This window comes from Dendrobates tinctorius, unplaced genomic scaffold (assembly GCF_039654945.1).
Source record: "Dendrobates tinctorius isolate UK_male_01 unplaced genomic scaffold, ASM3965494v1 ptg000023l, whole genome shotgun sequence".
NCBI classification, from domain to species: domain Eukaryota; kingdom Metazoa; phylum Chordata; class Amphibia; order Anura; family Dendrobatidae; genus Dendrobates; species Dendrobates tinctorius.
This window is the reverse complement of record NW_027361691.1, coordinates 34465-51137: the sequence shown is the minus strand read 5'-3', so window position 1 is coordinate 51137 and position 16673 is coordinate 34465. Positions and strand designations below refer to the sequence as shown.

The 16673-nt window shown below is 43.3% G+C and overlaps 1 protein-coding gene across 6 annotated transcripts in view; it reads left to right on the top strand.

Annotated features, from left to right (window-relative positions):
• The window catches only part of LOC141084475 (teneurin-4-like), a 1565389-nt gene that overhangs the window by 1526490 nt on the left and 22226 nt on the right, over positions 1 to 16673 (top strand). For all 6 annotated transcript variants that reach the window (XM_073569175.1, XM_073569176.1, XM_073569174.1 and 3 more), the window contains 2 exons: positions 3447 to 3548; positions 5986 to 6180. In XM_073569175.1, coding sequence (XP_073425276.1) covers positions 3447 to 3548; positions 5986 to 6180 — 297 coding nt within the window. The remainder of the gene's footprint in view (positions 1 to 3446; positions 3549 to 5985; positions 6181 to 16673) is intronic.

Genomic DNA, 16673 nt, shown 5'->3' with positions numbered 1-16673 from the left:
CGGCTTTTTTTTGTAAAACCGTATCCGGCAAAATGCAATGCCGGATCCAGTTTTTCCCCATTGACTTGCATTAGCGCCGGATCGTGCCGGATGGCATTGCGTTTCATCCGTTTTTTGCCGGATCCGGCAACTTGTCTCATTCCGGCGTCTGGAAAAAACGGCTACTGTAACGTTTTTTGTCTCCGGCGAATAAGCCGGAAGCGCCGGATCCGGCGCTTCCAGCTTTTTGCTACAATGAAAGTCTATGGGCGCCGGAATGCGCCGGATCCAGAAAAAGACGGATCCAGCCACCGGATCCGTTTTTTTTTTAAGTCTGCGCATGCTCAGATCCAATTGGCCAGCCCCCAGGAACAGATATAACCTGCTAGACGGATCCAGCAAAAAAACGGATCCGTTTCTACAGTTCTCCAAAATTTATGCCGGATCCGTTTTTTTCTAAAAATAGCCGGATCCTGCCTGACGGCAAAAAACTGATGTGTGAAAGTAGCCTAAATGTAGCATGACTTCCATACTGGAAATCATAAGTGATAGTAAACCCATTTCCAAAAACCCCATAAGGACATTTCGAGGTAGCACATTTTTGTTTGGAACTCTCCTGTTTTGGAATGGAGCTTGCCGAAGAGTTCTCTCCTCAGTGGACTTTCTATGTATCATAGAGATTTACTCATGATGTAGATTGCTTATATTTTTTGTTTTGACCTTAAAATGAGCCATATTAGACATATTTGCGTTAAATTCTCCCCACTGTGCCACTTTTATTTAATTTTTTTCACTAGAAAACAATACCAGGACGTCGTCGTTCACTACATTTTGGATCCCTCGTCATTGTGTCATTTTGGTCGACGGGTCAGAAGATCTCATCCTGGGAATATCAAAGACAAAGGCGCCATTAAGCAAGTTCATGAGGCAGCTGTAAAGCCCTAAAAAGGAAAAAAAAAGAGAAGGGTCCTTCTGTCAGCTGTTGTGAACACTTGTGACCTGACTTCTGAGTTTGGGCTCCCTCTGGTGGTTGCTGTGAGTAATGGAGCTGGTTGGGTTGACAGAGGTCAATCACCTGAACAAGATGATTGGATGTCAGGTGTTACAGACTGGGAAGATTTAAGTCAGCAAGCTGGTTGGGTTGACAGAGGTCAATCACCTGAACAAGATGATTGGAGGTCAGGTGTTACAGACTGGGAAGATTTAAGTCAGCAAGCTTCCCTCAGTTGTTCCTGGTGATTTGGTTTTCTTCCTGTGCATTTTGAAGACCGCTTGCCCCCTGCTTGGTCCTGCGTCGTTCAGATAAGTTATTTGTTTGCTGGAATCTTTTTGCATTTGATCCAGTTTTTCCCTTTCTCTGATTTCTGCTTTGCTGGTGCGAGTTCAGCCTTGTTCCCTGCTGGGACCAGTGCTGGACCCCGTTCCATATGCCACAGCTCATGTCAGTCTGTTCAGTATTACTAGTCCCCTGTTATATCAGTATCTTTTGCTTTGCTTCCAGTTCACGCCAGAATGCTGATCTAGTGGGGGAGAGGTCGTGTGGCCTCTGTATTTTTGCATATCAGACGTGTTGGATTTTTCTTAGGGTTTTTTGCGTGATTGCAGACAGTATCTTTCCTGTCCTGTTCTATCAAGACAGTTTGGGCCTCATCATTTGCTTACTCTATTTTCTACCTGTGTTTGTGCCTCATCTTGTCTCACCGGCAATATATGTTTGGGGGCTATCTATTCCTTTGGGGCAGTTTAGCTTACCCCTTTCTTGTTTTAGGCTTAGTTAACTCTTTGGCTGTGCCGAGGCGTCTAGGGCATCGTAGGTACGTCCCATGGCTAATTCTAATTGTGGTGTTAGTTTTAGGGGTCTGCAATCCGCTTAGTTACCGACCTTTCTGGTTTTCTGGGTGCCTAGCTTATTCCCTGGCTATCCTCCTCGGTGACCTATTCATAACAGTTGGCTTTTTCTTAGCCATTGCATGGTTGTGAGAAATTTTTTCTTCGTACAACTCACTTGAGCAATGAAGAAGAAAAACGTACAATCTGAATTGATGAGGGATGTAGCGGCATTAACCAGCACCAGAAATTGTCACCAATTTTAGTTTGTTTTTTTTTTCCTACAGAGCTTCTTTCTTTCCAGACTTATATTTTAGTCCTACATAACTTGGGCAAAGACGCAAGTCTTATTGTCTCATTTGGTGAGGGATACGGTGGCATGAATCAGCACCAGAAAGGATGATCAATTTCAGTCTCTGCCTACCAAGCTTCTCTTCTTTTTGAACCCATATTTTAGTCCACCATAACTTGGGCAAAGAAGCAAAACCTTCTATTCTCTCAATTGGGGAGGAATCTTGTGGCATGGACCAGCATCGGAGAGGGAGATTGTGTCTGTATATTAGGCTCCTTTTCTTTTCGACACCATATTTTGGATTACTGTATTTTTCAATGTTAGCTTCAGGATTTTTGTACATTCTTGCCCCTTTTATGTAAAAAATTCTATAATACTGCTACATAGAATATTTTTGCTGCTTTCGATTTGCAGCTTGAAGCCGAAAATTCTCAGAATTCCTGTTTTGTTTTTTTGTTTCTACTCTGAACCTGATTTCAATTTCACAGCAATTTTTTTTTTTTCTTACAATACACAACCCATCAGAGAGAAATGTGACAGCTCCAACAACACTTTAGGAATTCATTACATGTGAGTCGGCAGGGCGGGTAGGAATGTCATGAATGGATATTATGCCGGGGTCAGCATGGTCAGCTTCCCCAATGATCACAATCACATGTACAGCCTGGAAAATGCAAGATGGATCAATAAATTAATAGGTGGTGTAACCTTTTAGCCTTTTTGAAGTGCTTTAATGGAAAACACAAGTTCCTACCTTTTACTTTTTGCAATTTTCCTGACAACTGCGTCTGACATCTATTTAACACTGATGGTCTCTGAAATGATAGGCTGCAGAATCTCTTTCTATTTTTTCACTCTTCTCGGGGAATTGCTCTCTTGTTGTGTCACAATACTGATAATGAAGCTGCGGCGACGTATTACACTCTCTCGGAAAATCCGTCTTCTTCCCAAAGTGGAGCCTTTGCGTACTAACGAATGACCATGGAGGAAGGGCATTTTGTCTAGAACACTTGGAGAAGAATGAAACTTGGACATCTGTTATAAACTATAATGACTAAAAAGGCACTTAAGGTATAGAGAAGGAATAGAATATGTAAGTCAGGGACCTAGGGCCCAATAAGCTGCCCGATATCATAGGAGAAGGTACTGTGGTTGAGGTCAACCTAAGCTTGGGTCCTTCTCTACTCCTTGGAGCCACAGAAGGAGTTTTAGATGTTACCAGTTCCTTAGGGTATTCCATACTACTGTTCTTTGGAAAACTGAATTAACTCCATTTACGTCTTTATCTCTGTACAGATTTTAGGAAAATATATATTTTTTTCAATTTGTATACTTTTTTCTATTGTAGAGTCGGTGGATGACTGTCCCAGTAACTGTTACGGAAACGGAGAATGTGTGGCTGGAAACTGCCACTGCTTCTTGGGATTTCTTGGACCAGACTGTGGAAGAGGTAAGAAAAAAAAGTTTTGTTTTTTTTTTGTTTTAGGGAGAAATATTGGAGGTAAGTTGGCGTAGTGTGCGCCATAGAGGCAGTCCCTTTTGGCTTCTTTAAGGCCTGATGAGAGATGGTATGGGATAGGGTTAGCATAACCTACAGTTATAGGTGGATTATTGTATGGGGTCACCAGGACCGCCTGTTACGAGTGGTGCAGACAAAGACTTCTTGACGAAGGCTCCTGTCCAGAAACCGTTTTTTGATCTAATGTGGAATCTAATAAAGGTAATTTTATTTGCCAATTATTCAACTCTTAACCTCTTTTGGGCAGCGCACCACATCTTGCCAAATTGTTATACTTACGTTAACCTGCTCATCTCCCGAGCTCTTTCTCCTCTGGTGCCATCTCCAACTACAAGAGAAACCTACATACTGGTCACCTTTTACCACTGCACCAAAATCTTAATTTTTTTACATCTTTTACTAGTGGTCCGGAGTTTTGTCTGGGATGGGTTACCAGGACCTTCTTTTACTAGTGGTGCAGAGTCTGGTGTTGCATGGGGTTACCAGGACCTTCTGTTACGAATGGCACAGAGTCTGATGTAGGATGCATCTCCAGGCACTACTGTTATGAGTGTTTAGGACCGTAGTGTTGGTTGGGGTGAATAGGACCTACTATTACAAGTTGTGCAGTCTGATGTGGTATGTGGTCACCATGACTACCTTTTATGAGTGGTTTTGACTGTGATGTGGGATGGGATCACCAGGACCTTCTGTTATGTTTGGTTAGAAGAGTGCTGTGGAATGAAGTCACTATTACCTCCTGTTATGAGTCATTTTGACTGTGGAGGCACGAGGGTCCGCAGGTGCTCTTTTCCAGTGGCCTGGTTGTATTTAGAAAGACCGGATGGACGAAGGCTGATCCAACTGAACGCCCCTACTCCTTCCTCGGGGGCCGAATACTATTCGGACAACACAGGGTGATGCTGAACAGTAAGCCTGGTATAATTAAAGGGAACCTGTCAGCTGTTTTGGCCGCTATAAGATGCGGTCACCGCCTTTCAGGGCTTATCTACAGCATTCTATAATGCTGTAGATAAGCCACCGATCTAACCTGAAAGAGAAGAAAAATAAGTTTTATTATACTCCCCGGGGGGGCGCGGTTCAGTGCGTTGCGGTCCGGTCCGATGGGTGTCGCAGATCTGGAAAGCAAAGTACTGCAGTGTGCAGGTGCTGGGCCTCCCTGACCTTTCCCGGTGCCTGCGCACTGCAGTACTTTGCTCTGCCTTCAACAGGGCAGAGAAGTACGCCTGCGCAGAAGCGCGATGTTGGGAGAGATGAAGCAAGCAGGAGGGCGGCGGCGTAAGATGATGGAAGGCGCCGGACCCGGACTGCACCGGACGCCCCCCCCCCCCAGGTGAGTACAATAAAACGTATTTTTCTTATCTTTCAGGTCGGACTGGGGGGGCATATCTACAGCATTACAGAATGCTGTAGATAATCCCTGAAGGCCTGTGGCCGCATCTTATAGCGGCCAAAACAGGTGACAGGTTCCCTTTTTAAGAATAAACTGTGTCGTCACAGTGATTATAGTATAGTACAGGGTCGCCAGGACCTCCTGCTAGGAGAGACTATAACTGTAGCGTGGGAAAGGGTCGCCAGGACTTTCTCTTATTAATGGTTTCTATTGAGGTGACAGGATCACCAGGACTTCCTCTTATGGAGAGGTTAAGAGTGTGGTGTGCGATGGGTGCCTAGGACTTGCTATAATGAGTGGTTAGGAGTGTGGTGTAGGACCTCCTGTTATTAATGATTATGATAGTGGGATGGGGAGGGTCACCAGGATCTCCTGTTATGAGTGTTTTGGACTTGGGTATAAGATGGAGTCACGGGAACCTCTTCTTATGGGAAGTTAAGAACGTTACATGGGATGAGATTTCTAGAACTTCCTGTAGTTAGGACAGTAGTGTGCAATGGGCTCCTAGGACAACCTGCTGTGAGTCGTTAGGAGTGTGCCGTGTGGTGAGATTTCTTGGACCTCGTGTTATAAATGATCAGGCCAGTAGTGTGTGATGGGGTCACCAGGACCTCCTGTTGTGAGTGTTTTTGACTTGGGTATAAGATGGGGTCCCAAGAACCTCATCTTATGTGAAGTTAGGAGTGTGGTGTGCGATGGTGCCACAAAGATGTCCTCTTATGGATAGTTTTGAGTGTGCAAGTGTGAAACTCTCCTGGAAAGGGGCAGTGTTTTTTATTTTGGTAAGGTTTGCCTTTATCCTATGCCGTCTATCAGTGGTGGGCGGTCAGAGACCACTATTTGGACTATTGGAACACCCTTCAAACAGCGATGAGGACTGTGCCTAGAGGGTTGTAACAAGTTGTCTGGAGTGTGATGGTTTTTACTAGACTGTTGTGGTGGTTGTTCTTTATAATATACCCCATTTTTCCCCAGCATCCTGCCCGGTGTTATGCAGCGGTAATGGACAGTACATGAAGGGGCGATGTCTCTGCCACAGCGGCTGGAAAGGTGCCGAGTGTGATGTCCCCACCAATCAGTGTATTGACGTGACCTGCAGTAATCACGGTACCTGCATTATTGGCACCTGCATCTGCAACCCCGGCTACAAAGGAGAGAACTGTGAAGAAGGTAAAAGGGCAAAACTGGAAATCTGTCATTAACGGCAGTGCGGTTCTCATATGCGGTTGTTTTTTTATACATTATTCCCCATTAATTGAATTAAATACAAGAAAGACCGTTTAGGATGTTTTGTTCTTGGCAAAATTGGAACAGAAGCCAGAAGGATGGATGAGAATACAAAAGAGTGGGGAGCGGACACAGCTGAAGGAGTCCAGAGCCAGAGACAGCAAAACATTCCGAGATGGAAAAACAAAAAGATTCTTGGATCTTATAGTAAGGAGGGGGCGACCTGTCATAACTGCAGAGTAGGGTCCGTTCTTCATGCAGAGGTGCCAGGATAATGCTTCATTGGACTCCCGGATTCTCAATGTAGACATGTTGGCGAGATTCACACTATGGAAGCTCAGCAATGTGATACACATAGATAGATACAGATGAATGGATAGCTACGAGATAGATAAGGGACAGATGGATAAGCTAGATAGTTGTGGTATGGGTGGATATGGGATAAATAGATGCAGTCATGGCCGAAAGTGTTGACACCCTTGAAATTGTTCCAGAAAATGAATTATTTCTCCCACAAAATTATTGCAATGACGCGTTTTGTTACACACATGTTTATTTCCTCTGTGTGTATTGGAACAACATAAAAACACCAGACATAATTTCACACACAACCCCCAAAATTGTTCAGACAAAATTGTTGGCACGTTTCCAAAATTGTGGGTAAACCACTTTCAACTTTTAATTTCATATAGTTATAAAAACCACCCGTTCCCAGTGAAATATTGGCAAATGCCACAATATAGACCTAAACTGAGATGCTGCAAGGCCCTACAATAAACTCAACTGATACCTTCCTGTCCGAGGAGGTTGGCACCCTAAGGATCCCGATTTTTTTTTTTTTTTTTTTTTTTTGCGCCCCCACTCAGCGAGGACTCTCCCTTGCTGCCCTGTCAGTCCCTGGTAACACAGGTATGAAAACAATGACTGCTAGTATAGAGATGAATAATAAGAGTGCCCTAGAGCTCATGTAAAAATCCCAGACAAATAAGCAAAAAAATACCACATCATGACATCAAGATCCACCATATTAGAATACCGTGCCTTAGCAATGAGGCATACAGTGGGGCAAAAAAGTATTTAGTCAGTCAGCAATAGTGCAAGTTCCACCACTTAAAAAGATGAGAGGCGTCTGTAATTTACATCATAGGTAGACCTCAACTATGGGAGACAAACTGAGAAAAAAAAATCCAGAAAATCACATTGTCTGTTTTTTTTTTTTTCATTTTATTTGCATATTATGGTGGAAAATAAGTATTTGGTCAGAAACAAGCAATCAAGATTTCTGGCTCTCACAGACCTGTAACTTCTTCTTTAAGAGTCTCCTCTTTCCTCCACTCATTACCTGTAGTAATGGCACCTGTTTAAACTTGTTATCAGTACAAAAAGACACCTGTGCACACCCTCAAACAGTCTGACTCCAAACTCCACTATGGTGAAGACCAAAGAGCTGTCAAAGGACACCAGAAACAAAATTGTAGCCCTGCACCAGGCTGGGAAGACTGAATCTGCAATAGCCAACCAGCTTGGAGTGAAGAAATCAACTGTGGGAGCAATAATTAGAAAATGGAAGACATACAAGACCACTGATAATCTCCCTCGATCTGGTGCTCCACGCAAAATCCCACCCCGTGGGGTCAGAATGATCACAAGAACGGTGAGCAAAAATCCCAGAACCACGCGGGGGGACCTAGTGAATGAACTGCAGAGAGCTGGGACCAATGTAACAAGGCCTACCATAAGTAACACACTACGCCACCATGGACTCAGATCCTGCAGTGCCAGACGTGTCCCACTGCTTAAGCCTGTACATGTCCGGGCCCGTCTGAAGTTTGCTAGAGAGCATTTGGATGATCCAGAGGAGTTTTGGGAGAATGTCCTATGGTCTGATGAAACCAAACTGGAACTGTTTGGTAGAAACACAACTTGTCGTGTTTGGAGGAAAAAGAATACTGAGTTGCATCCATCAAACACCATACCTACTGTAAAGCATGGTGGTGGAAACATCATGCTTTGGGGCTGTTTCTCTGCAAAGGGGCCAGGACGACTGATCCGGGTACATGAAAGAATGAATGGGGCCATGTATCGTGAGATTTTGAGTGCAAACCTCCTTCCATCAGCAAGGGCATTGAAGATGAAACGTGGCTGGGTCTTTCAACATGACAATGATCCAAAGCACACCGCGAGGGCAACGAAGGAGTGGCTTCGTAAGAAGCATTTCAAGGTCCTGGAGTGGCCTAGCCAGTCTCCAGATCTCAACCCTATAGAAAACCTTTGGAGGGAGTTGAAAGTCCGTGTTGCCAAGCGAAAAGCCAAAAACATCACTGCTCTAGAGGAGATCTGCATGGAGGAATGGGCCAACATACCAACAACAGTGTGTGGCAACCTTGTGAAGACTTACAGAAAACGTTTGACCACTGTCATTGCCAACAAAGGATATATCACAAAGTATTGAGATGAAATTTTGTTTCTGACCAAATACTTATTTTCCACCATAATATGCAAATAAAATGGAAAAAAAAAACAGACAATGTGATTTTCTGGATTTTTTTTTTCTCAGTTTGTCTCCCATAGTTGAGGTCTACCTATGATGTAAATTACAGACGCCTCTCATCTTTTTAAGTGGTGGAACTTGCACTATTGCTGACTGACTAAATACTTTTTTGCCCCACTGTATATACCAGATAAGAAAGTGGCCACTTATCATTTGTGGAGTCACCTCAACGTGTTTCCCCGCACCAGCGGTTCATCAGGAGGCATAACAGATGTAAAGAGTGTCCATCATGTCAGATACCAGGATGAGGTGGCACCGAGGGTCAGAGAGGCCAGCCTTATATAGCCCCAGATCACTACTCAAATGAGTAACCCCCACACAATCAAGCGTTCACATCACAAGAAACTATACATGTGGTTAATTCCACAGGTGACGCAATTTGTCACTCACATGTGCACACCAGACTTCCATGCCGTCGGGTCCCCGCGTGCGCTCCAATGAGGAAAGCAAACAAACATGGCCGCGACAGCTTCCGGTTTCCAGTGAACATCACCGGTCAATTGAGCATGCCCGGAAGCCAGCCATGGAGTGTGAGGCCAGAGACCAAAATGGCTGCGATATACAGCCAATCAGGACTGCGCATGCCCCTATCATAGTCATTGCGCGCGATACTCACGCCGATCAAGTCCTGGAGCGCGTCATATGTATAGCACAGTATGGTAAACAGAGACCAGGAACCAAGATGGTCTTTACTTAGTTGAAATATACTGACATGGCCAGCTTTTTGTCTACCCCCATCAATACAGACTTGTGGGCACAGGACGAAAACCAGGTTTTTACCACTATCCCTATTGCAGATAGTACGGAAAACCATTCTTTGAAAACTCTGTTCAAGGAACTCTATTTGGTCTATAAAGAAAATATTAAGTCTTGGTGGGAAATAAGGGGCCTAGAGAACTATATAAAAATAGGATAGTACCTAAGGGCCTGCGCATAAATATACAACCTTCACCTAGAACTGCAAACCCACACCTATTGTCAGCTTGGACAAACGAGTCGATTGAATCATCTATTCGGTTTATGCAACTTCTTATTGAGGAGAAGTTGTTTGAGGACTCTACAAAGAGACTTAACGGGTTGATTGAAAAAGTACAAAAACTTAAATCTGACCCTGAGTTTGTTAAAAGAGAAACTAGCCTTCAAACATCAGTGGAAAAGTTTCAGTTAAATCTGAAGGATAGGAAGCATTCTCAATTTACCCGGGATCTCGCTGAGTTTAAGGACAATAGAGCGTACGAGTATCAAGGGGGTTATTCTACAGAAGTGTCTTCTTCAGATATTGATACCTCTGATACTGAATGCACTGATAACTCCAATACATTTAGGGGAAGAGGGGGGCATAGCAGAACGAGATGGCGCCCACACAGAAATCAATACAGGCAAAGGGGTGCCGGGATGGGTGCTTACCAATCACCCTCTGGGCCCTCCTCTTCAGTGCAACCATCTTTTTTGGACAAGGGTCCAACAGTTGGGTACAATCTGAGGAAAAGACCATAATAGATCAAGGCCAAATAATTAATTTATCATCATGTGTTATCTGGGGATGAGTATTGTGTTCTTCAGAAGGGATTAAATTTTGTATCTACGAATGTTTTTAATTGTTTCAATTGGGTTAAAGACATTAATCTTTTTGGACGTAACCTAAAATGGAAGCTTTTTTTCAAACAGCATGATCGGGAACAGTGTCTCCGGTTGGGGGTTTCTGAGGAGGAATTGGAGGGTCAGGAAGCCCTAACTGGTCTCCTGAGGGAGAATGATCAACAGCGGGGAATAGGCCCGTTTACCACATTGAGAAATAGGAGCACTCGAATGCCACCCATTAAGGAGGTAACAAGTATAGACATTTTCACTAAAATGATGGAGGAGGATCAACGGAAAATTCCACATATTGATCCACATGGCCAGTCAAATCTTACATCTGGTGAAAAACTGGCATTGGAGAAACTTGGAAAAAAATGCTAACATCATTATAAAAGCCTCAGATAAGGGTGGTAATCTAGTGCTCATGGATCATGATAAATATCGAGGGATGTGTTACTCCCTTTTAAATCATAGGGACACATATGAAATCTTGGGTAGAGATCCGACTGAGGAATTCAAGGGTGAATTATTGTTAATCCTGAATGGAGCGAGAGACGATAAATTAATCTCTGATAGTGAATTTCACTTTTTGATGTCAAATTCACCGGTTATAGCAATCTTCTATTCTCTGCCCAAGATACATAAGGGGCTAGAACCACTGAAGGGTCGTCCTATTGTCTCGGGAATTGATTCCCTGACCCAGAACAGTGGTATCTATTTGGATAAGATCCTGAGACCCTTTGTGACTTCATTACCTTCATATGTGCGTGACACATCACATCTATTGAGTCTCCTTGATGGGGTCACGATTGAGAAGGATATGCTGTTGGCATCTATTGATCTAGAGGCGATATTTAGCTCTATCCCACATGACTGTGGCTTGAAAGTTGTGAACCATTTTTTACAGACGAGAGCAGTTGAGTGTTAGGCACATAATCAATTTGTCATCAAGTTGCTCACGTTTGTCCTAACGCGGAATTACTTCCTCTTTGACTCAAAGTACTTCCACCAGCTCAGGGGGACCGCGATGGGGAGTCCATGTTCCCCGTCGTATGCAAATGTCTTCCTGGGCTGGTGGGAGGAAACCTTTATCTTTGGGGAGGCGGAGGAATGATGGAACCCATATTTTAGCCTCTGGGCCAGATATATTGATGACATTTTGATTTTTTTGGTCTGGCTCAGAGGCTGATTTCCACCATTTCATTGACAGTATTAACATCAACTCCATTGGTCTTAATTTTACATCTGAGTGTCAGACCACAGCCATCAATTTTTTGGACCTAACTATATTGAAGAGACCTGATGGCAGTATTGGTACATGCACTTTCAGGAAGCCAACTGCGTCGAATAGTCTGAGATGGAAGAGTCATCATCCAGTTGCACTCAAGAAGGGGATACCAAAGGGCCAGTTTCTCAGGATTAGGAGAAACTGCTCCGATCTTGGTACCTTCAGGAAACAGGCTAGTGACCTCTATGATAGATTCAGAATTAGGGGTTATCCTGCGCATGTTCTAAAAGGGCCATGGGATGAGGCTTTTCAAGTCGAGAGATCCTCCCTCTTCCAGAAGAAAGAGATACGGAATGTAGCTAATGAAAATCTGGTGAGGCTGATTGGCACGTATGATGGACAGTCGGATAGAGTATATAGAGTTATCAAGAAACATTGGGGGATTCTCTTGGCTGATCCTAACCTGAGAGGTCTTATCTCACAAAAACCTAGTGTCACTTATAGAAAGGGAAGGTCAATAGGAGATCCCCTGGTACACAGCCTGTATCAGAGACTGGGAACAACGGGTACTTGGCTGGATAGAAAACCTTTGGGTTTCTTTAGATGTGGTAACTGCACCAGATGTAACACAATGAATCAGTGTAAAACATTCACGAGTGCAACGAATGGAAGAGTCTTCTGCCTTAGAGATTTTGGGAATTGTAGATCAACAGGTCTAGTCTATAAAGCGACCTGCACATGCCCTATGGACTATGTGGGTAAAACCACTAGAGAGCTGAGAGTGAGAGTGGGCGAACATTTGGGCGACATTAAAAATAAGCGAGATACTTCGGTTGCCCGACATATGAATGCTGTTCATAATTGCCGCCTGAATGAGATCACTTTCAACATGATAGAACTAATAAAGCCCAGGGTGAGGGGAGGGAATTTGGATAAAAATATCTTGAGGCGGGAATGTGGATGGATATTTCGTCTACAATCCCTCTCCCCAGATGGGATGAACGAGTGTATGTCTTATAGCTGCTTCATTTAATATATAATATTCAATATCATCTGGTTTGTTAAATGTTCCGGTTCAAAGTTATGGGGGAGCATAATGGCGTGTCTTAACACGTTTTGTTACGTGTACCATATCGTTGGTTTGATTAAAATATCATGTATTACTTTAATATTAAATTATATTTTATCTATGTTCCACGTATATTCCATTCCTGAAATTCACTAGGTGGATCCGCATGACAGGCCCTATGTATATGTTACATTGAATGTTTTTTTGTCACGCTTTTGAGGTGTTATATTGCGCTATACAGAGGAAATGTGTGTGAATACAGCGTTTGATTTCTGATTTTATGAGCATGCGCCGTTTTGATCTGCTACATCGCGGCCATCTTGGTTCCTGGTCTCTGTTTACCATACTGCGCTATACCTATGACGCGCTCCAGGACTTGATCAGCGCGAGTATCGCGCGCAATGGCTAGGATAGGAGCATGCGCAGTCCTGATTGGATGTATATCGCGGCCATTTTGGTCTCTGGCCTCACACTCCATGGCTGGCCTCCGGGCATGCGCAATTGACCGGTGATGTTCACTGGAAACCGGAAGCTGTCGCGGCCATGTTTGTTTGCGCTCCTCATTGGAGCGCACGCGGGGACCCGACGGCATGGAAGTCTGGTGTGCACATGTGAGTGACAAATTGCGTCACCTGTGGAATTAACCACATGTATAGTTTCTTGTGATGTGAACGCTTGATTGTGTGGGCGTTACTCCCTTGAGTAGTGATCTGGGGCTATATAAGGCTGGCCTCTCTGACCCTCGGTGCCATCTCATCCTGGTATCTGACATGATGGACACTCTTTACATCTGTTATGCCTCCTGATGAACCGCTGGTGCGGGGAAATGCGTTGAGGTGACTCCACAAATGATAAGTGGCCACTTTCTTATCTGGTATATATGCCTCATTGCTAAGGCACTGTTTTCTAATATGGTGGATCTTGATGTCATAATGTGGTATTTTTTTTACTTATTTGTCTGGGATTTTTACATGAGCTCTAGGGCACTCTTATTGTTCATCTCTATACTATCAGTCATTGTTTTCATACCTGTGTTACCAGGGACTGACAGGGCAGCAAGGGATAGTCCTCGCTGAGTGGGGGCGCCAAAAAGTCGGGATCCTTAGGGTGCCAACCTCCACGGACAGGAAGGTATCAGTTACTTTTATTGTAGGGCCTTGCAGCATCTCGGTTTAGGTCTATATTGTGGCATTTGCCAATATTTCACTAGGAACGGGTGGTTTTTATAACTATATGAAATTAAAGTAGTTTTTTAGGGATTATACACTCACTGGCCACTTTATTAGGTACACCTGTCCAACTGTATGTTAAGACTTAATTTCTAATCTGCCAATCACATGGCGGCAACTCAGTGCATTTAGGCATGTAGACATGGTCAAGACAATCTCCTGCAGTTCAAACCGAGCATCAGTATGGGGAAGAAAGGTGATTTGAGTGCCTTTGAACGTGGCATGATTGTTGGTGCCAGAAGGGCTGGTCTGAGTATTTCAGAAACTGCTGATCTACTGGGATTTTCACGCACAGCCATCTCTAGGGTTTACAGAGAATGGTCCGAAAAAGAAAAAAAATCCAGTGAGCGGCAGTTCTGTGGCCGGAAATGCCTTGTTGATGCCAGAGGTCAGAGGAGAATGGGCAGACTGGTTCGAGCTGATAGAAAGGCAACAGTGACTCAAATTGCCACCCGTTACAACCAAGGTAGGCAGAAGAGCATCTCTGAACGCACAGTGCGTCGAACTTTGAGGCAGATGGGCTACAGCAGCAGAAGACCACACCGGGTACCACTCCTCTCAGCTAAGAACAGGAAACTGAGGCTACAATTTGCACAAGCTCATCGAAATTGGACAGTAGAAGATTGGAAAAACGTTGCCTGGTCTGATGAGTCTCGATTTCTGCTGCGACATTCGGATGGTAGGGTCAGAATTTGGCGTAAACAACATGAAAGCATGGATCCATCCTGCCTTGTATCAACGGTTCAGGCTGGTGGTGGTGGTGTCATGGTGTGGGGAATTTTTTCTTGGCACTCTTTGGGCCCCTTGGTACCAATTGAGCATCGTTGCAACGCCACAGCCTACCTGAGTATTGTTGCTGACCATGTCCATCCCTTTATGACCACAATGTACCCAACATCTGATGGCTACTTTCAGCAGGATAATGCGCCATGTCATAAAGCTCGAATCATCTCAGATTGGTTTCTTGAACATGACAATGAGTTCACTGTACTCAAATGGCCTCCTCAGTCACCAGATCTCAATCCAATAGAGCATCTTTGGGATGTGGTGGAACGGGAGATTCGCATCAGGGATGTGCAGCCGACAAATCTGCGCCAACTGTGTGATGCCATCATGTCAATATGGTCCAAAATCTCTGAGGAATGCTTCCAGCACCTTGTTGAATCTCTGCCACGAAGAATTGAGGCAGTTCTGAAGGCAAAAGGGGGTCCAACCCGTTACTAGCATGGTGTACCTAATAAAGTGGCCAGTGAGTGTATGTTCACTTTTGGTATTGCTAATTCCTACAATATTGGATTCTTTTTACTTGGTTAAACCACTTTCAAGCATGTGATGCACATTTAAACTCACCTGTGGCAAGTAACTGGTGTGGGCAGTAAAAAAAAAAAAAAAAAATCACACCTGAGACCAGATAAAAAGGGGAGAAGATGACTCAGTCTTTGCATTGTGTGTCTGTGTGTGTCACAGTGAGCATGGAGAACAGAAAGAGGAGAAGAGAACTGTCTGAGGACCTGAGAAACAAAATTGTCAAACAATATCAACAATCTCAAGGTTACAAGTCCATCTCCAGAGATCTTGACTGTATGTTTACGATAGATATTAGATAGGAATAGAGAAGATTAAATAATGGATAGACGTGAGAGACATAGATATTAGATGGATGTGAAAGATAGATACATGATAGATTGATGGATATGAGAAAAATAAATCCTTTTTTCCACAAAACAATCTCTTCCTCTGTCATGAAGAAGCTCTTGCAGTCCAGTTCATTCCTTGCTGAAGGACATCGGATTTATCAGTTCTCATTAGCTCAGCTTGGCTATAAGTGTAAGGTCAGCAGAGCTAGAGTCGATATTTCTCCCGCTGCCTCTGATGGACACTGTTTGGTGACATGCGGCTTTAAGAATGTAATTCCACTACAGAAATCCATTAATTATATGGATTAAAAGAAGTTAGGTTATGATCATATCACCACTTGCTACTTGTCACAAAAGTTTACCGCTCTTTGGATTCCTTTACTAATAAATGAAGGTGGAAATTCACATTATATGCATTATTATACATTGTCCTCCCATACTATCCTGCATACATTGTATGCGCTACTAAGAGGCATGGGGAATGTGAAGACCGCTCTAAACACATCATCGGTCTCCAAAAATGTATTTGTTTCTTTCCAGGGTGATTCATCATTTCTCTGGATGACCTTAGCCAAATTACTTTACTACACAAATTCCATCTATTATAATACTGCCCTATAAAGACAAAAATATGTCCAAAATTATACATACCTGTATAGACAAGAATATAACTACTATAATACTGCTCCTATGTACAAGAATATAACTACTATAATACTGCTCCTATGTACAGGAATATAACTACTATAATACTGCCCCTATGTACAAGAATATAACTACTATAATACTGCCCCCTATGTACAAGAATATAACTACTATAATACTGCCCCTATGTACAAGAATATAACTACTATAATACTGCTCCCTATATACAAGAATATAACTACTATAATACTGCCCCTATGTACAGGAATATAACTACTATAATACTGCTTCCTATGTACAAGAATATATCTACTATAATACTGGTCCTATGTACAAGAATATAACTACTATAATACTGCCCCCTATGTACAAGAATACAACTATTACAACACTGCTCCTATGTACAAGAATATAACTACTATAATACTGCCCCTATATACAAGAATATAACTACTATAATACTGCTCCTATGCACAAGAATATAACTACTATAATA